This window comes from Wyeomyia smithii, chromosome 2 (genome assembly GCF_029784165.1).
Source record: "Wyeomyia smithii strain HCP4-BCI-WySm-NY-G18 chromosome 2, ASM2978416v1, whole genome shotgun sequence".
In the NCBI taxonomy this organism is placed as follows: Eukaryota; Metazoa; Arthropoda; class Insecta; order Diptera; family Culicidae; genus Wyeomyia; species Wyeomyia smithii.
The window spans coordinates 239,404,034-239,408,101 of NC_073695.1; the positions used below are offsets into that span (position 1 = coordinate 239,404,034).

The following is a 4,068-nucleotide window of genomic DNA, read 5'->3' on the forward strand; positions in this document are numbered from 1 at the left end:
AGTGGGGCGGCAGGGAAAAGCCTTGCATTTGGGGGACTTTTTATGTTTTGTTAGTTTACAAAGTAGGCGATGAGAGGTTGTGGAAATGTGGAAAGCGCGAAAGAAGAAACACACAGACGGTATGCCAGTCGAAAGATTGAAAAGTGACGCAGTGTCTGGATGCTGAGATTGCTATTCTGAAAGTGAAGCTTGGGAGGATTTTCGGTAAGAAAGAGAAGTGTAATTCTTTTTGCTTGCCTTTGCTTTCAAAGTTTATTGGAATTTTCGCTCGTGGTATCTACTACTAGTCTAATAGAAAAATGGTTCGCTTTCATCTGACTCCGCGTAGCAAAACTTTACCGTTCATGGCAGGCGGCAGGTAAAACTTGCGGTAAAACTGCTGATTTTTCTCGATACCGAAAGTTAATTTTTTTCCTGTGCATCCAAACGACGTTTTTACCAATGCGATCAACTTTTCTCCGATGTGTTTACTTCACACAGATTGAATAGATGGAAGAACAAATATCCATCGTTCAAAGAGAAGAAGCTTTCTGTAATCATAGTGAACTCACTCCAATTAGCCCAGAATAACCGTTTTGAACTACTTTCTCACAAGTAGTAACGCAATTAGCTTATCTACCGAAATGGTGCCCTCCGGTAGTAAACTTTGATTACTCACATTTCAGAAAGCCATCATCCCCCATTTGACCGTTTTGATGTGCCCTTTATTCCTCTTACTCCGTGCTAAGCTGTGCTGCCATCTGCATAATGTGGCGTGCATCAAAGCAACCGTAAAGGCAATTTTCTTTCACATTTTCCACTTTTATGTCACTAGCCAGCGTCGTCGCCAGCCCGGATGGCAAATCGAGATCTGGCTGCTTATGTCTCGGCATCAAAATACGGAACGGGTTTTTTGCGTCTTCTTTTTTCGGAATTAAATTTTATTCCAGATCATTTTTCTCCCGCATGCTGACCAAAAACACACAGTCGAATTTTCTTTCCAATTTCCCTCCATTACTTAGGCTTTATTGGTTTCGTTTGGGGATGTTTGGGATGGCTCTAGATTCTGTCCTGTTTTCTATTCTCGATTGGTCGGTTTGAAAATAGTTTCCTCCGGTGTAATAAAACACGGAACCTGAAAGTATGTTTTTCCTATTCCTCCCACAAAGCACCGCATTGGAACAACATGAAAGGGTGATTCAATAGCGGGCACAAATTGTACTGCTCTTATGGGGCAAACCGAATGACGGTGCGGACGGCTAAGATCGAGCAAAATTGAAAGAAAATTCACTTTTCTCATGCACTTCCCTTTCCCCGCAGCACCGAGCTGGTTGGAAATGCTGGCGTTTTATATTCTACTGGTGAGGTTACGTACGGGTCAGCTCTTTGACCGTTTTTTTGTTTTGCAATGGGATTATATTATCGAAAAATTGTCGTTTTAATATTTTCCGGAGGGCGATCGTTTTCAATGAGAGAATTGAGCGGTAACTGTTTCGTTTCATGGTTACCATTTCTAGGAAAACAACACCTATGCTTATCATTAGATATTTTCAACTGAATGTACAATGAATGTACATTTTCGTCCCCAATGTCTAATGTTATGTACGAACCAGAGAAAAGAGAATGCAATAAAAATATGTCGTTAGATAGTGAACATAGACAGCATCATTATGATTTGATAATTCTTCCCGTCATCTTCTAGTTAAGCGGTGAAAATCGAGGAAGTGTTTCAAGGTCAAATATCCGCATACAATTTCCAAACGATTGGCTTTTTTCCCTAACACAGACATCAAGTAGGTAGATGAAATGATTCAATGTATGATATCGAACACAACCTGTCGCAAAAATGCTAGAGGTGCAGCAAGTTTCGTTCAGCTTCCTTCTTATTGACACGTTATTTTCCTAACACAGACATCAAAATGGTATGCTCATTAGTTGCAAGCATACTTTGATTGGCTAGTAATAATATCAGGATAGCAATAATGCTTTTGATTTATGAATAAACTTTAGATTATCAGATTTTGAATGTTTTGTTGTTTCGCAACAGCATCTAGAGGAGGCATGAATTTCAGTATTATGAATTACATACATGCTTTTCATGCATTCTGGCATCACTAGCTTGTTTGTTCAGTCGAGTTTGTTTACGACGATTTATTTATACCGTTTTTCTGTAGTGCTTTCACACTTTTCGGCTATTGTACACCGATCGAACTCTTATTTGTTCTCATTTTTGTACCGGGCAAGTGAAGTTTTGTGAGAATAACCGCTGCAAAGTGCTTATTTAGTGAATTTTTCGACGTGCTAAGTGCAGTGTTTTTGTGTTTGCAATCAGCTTGCTTTCTCGCACTGTTGTCCTGCTCGATTTTTTTTCAACAGCGCCATCTTTCCGTCAAATATACAATAAGCATATCCTCAAACCCTCCGATTGAGTCATCACAACGTATTGCGAAGATAATTTATTCCCAGACTGTCCACTTCACCGATTAAGTGCTGCTAGTGGTGGGTGTTGGAACTTTATATATTACTATGGCTAAAACGTGTGCAAAGTGCTCCGATGCTATTTCGGGCATTGATTTTGTTACCTGTCGTGGTTATTGCGGAGCGACATTCCACATGAGTACATGTGCTGGCGTGTCACGCGCGCTGCTAGGGTACTTTACTTCGCACAAAAAGAACCCCTTCTGGATGTGTGACAATTGTGCCGAGTTGTTCGAGAATTCTCATTTTCGCATGCTGTCATCCAATGCTAGTCCACTGCCACAGCTGAACTCGCTAACCAACGCGATTACTGAGCTACGTGGCGAAATCAAACTACTACATACCAAACCGACTGCCCCATTCTCACCGTCACTACGCAATCGTTGGCCTGCAGTAGATCAACATAGGGCTTTCAAGCGACCCCGTGAATCAGATGCGGCCCCACGATCCACGGACAACTGCACTGTCGGTAGTAAGCCGACTCTGAACAGCTTTGTTGTAGCACCCGCTACCAATAACATCGAAGATAAATTCTGGCTGTATATATCTAGGATTCGGCCTGATTTCTCTTCGGAAGCTATGTTAACCATAGCGAAGGCCTATCTCGAGACCGACGACGACCCTGTCGTTGTCAAACTCGTCCCGAAGGACAAGGACATTAGCACCCTTACGTTCGTGTCCTTCAAAATTGGAGTTGATCCTTCCCTAAAGGCCAAGGAACTGGATCCAGAAACATGGCCGGAGGGTACTCTCTTTCGCGAATTCGAGGATTTTAAAGCACCAAAATTTCGCGCACCGCTGAAAACCAAAAAAACAACGACACCGCTCTTGCTATCCCAAGTTTCGTCTCTAGCAACGCCCATGACGAATCTGTGCTAAACTCGGAACACTCCCTCACAACCGCTCTACCGAATGAGACAACAACAGATTACTCCGAAGGAACCACTGAATTCACCTATCCAACCCGCAGATGCCACAGGAACCGATCCACCATCTTCGATGTCCAGGTATCAACTTACTTGGATATACCGGGATGCACGCAACAAGGTTCAATGGAAGTCCCCTCTGACTCTGTTTCGGTTCTACCTTCTCCAAGAATTGACAATCTCTCCGTTTTTCATCAAAGTTCCTGCCAACAGAGCCGTCCCGGTACCGAACTCAGTGGAATAGAGGGGATCTTCCAGTCTGTTATCTATGGCAAGTATTCGACACAAGCGTGTTTCGATTGCTTTTTGCTTTCCGATGTTATTTTAAATTACAGCGCTGAAACCGAGCCCTCTAATCTTGGAATGCAGCTGCAACCGGGACGCACTGTGGAAAGCAACATGGAAGCCCCCGGTTCCTCTGCCCCAGTCGCGCCTATTGCAGCCAGCGCTCATCACAGTCGTCTCGGTCCTGACGGCAGACGTGGATTGGGGGTCTTCCAACCGACTTCAGCGGGCGAGTTTAACTTTGATTCATCACACTCGATGCCTGATACCGCTTCGCATTCTAGCTGCACTCCCAGCACTTCGAGCTGCACATCAACAATACGATCAACAAGCTGCCTGCTCTCTACCCGCCACCAGGAGGTCAACGTGTACTACCAGAACATCGGCGGTATGAACAGCG

At 43.7% G+C, this 4,068-nt stretch overlaps 1 protein-coding gene across 1 annotated transcript; it reads left to right on the forward strand.

Moving 5' to 3' along the window:
• Positions 1-2,505: 2,505 nt before the first annotated feature.
• LOC129720493 (uncharacterized) lies at positions 2,506-3,336 on the forward strand. The gene has a single exon (XM_055671974.1). It carries the CDS (start codon positions 2,506-2,508, stop codon positions 3,334-3,336), a length of 831 nt encoding a protein of 276 aa, XP_055527949.1.
• The last annotated feature ends 732 nt before the right edge of the window (positions 3,337-4,068 follow it).

Bases quoted from the DNA above. Each gene is read 5' to 3' on its own strand.
- LOC129720493 (XM_055671974.1), top strand. From the start codon at position 2,506: ATGGCTAAAACGTGTGCAAAGTGCTCCGATGCTATTTCGGGCATTGAT.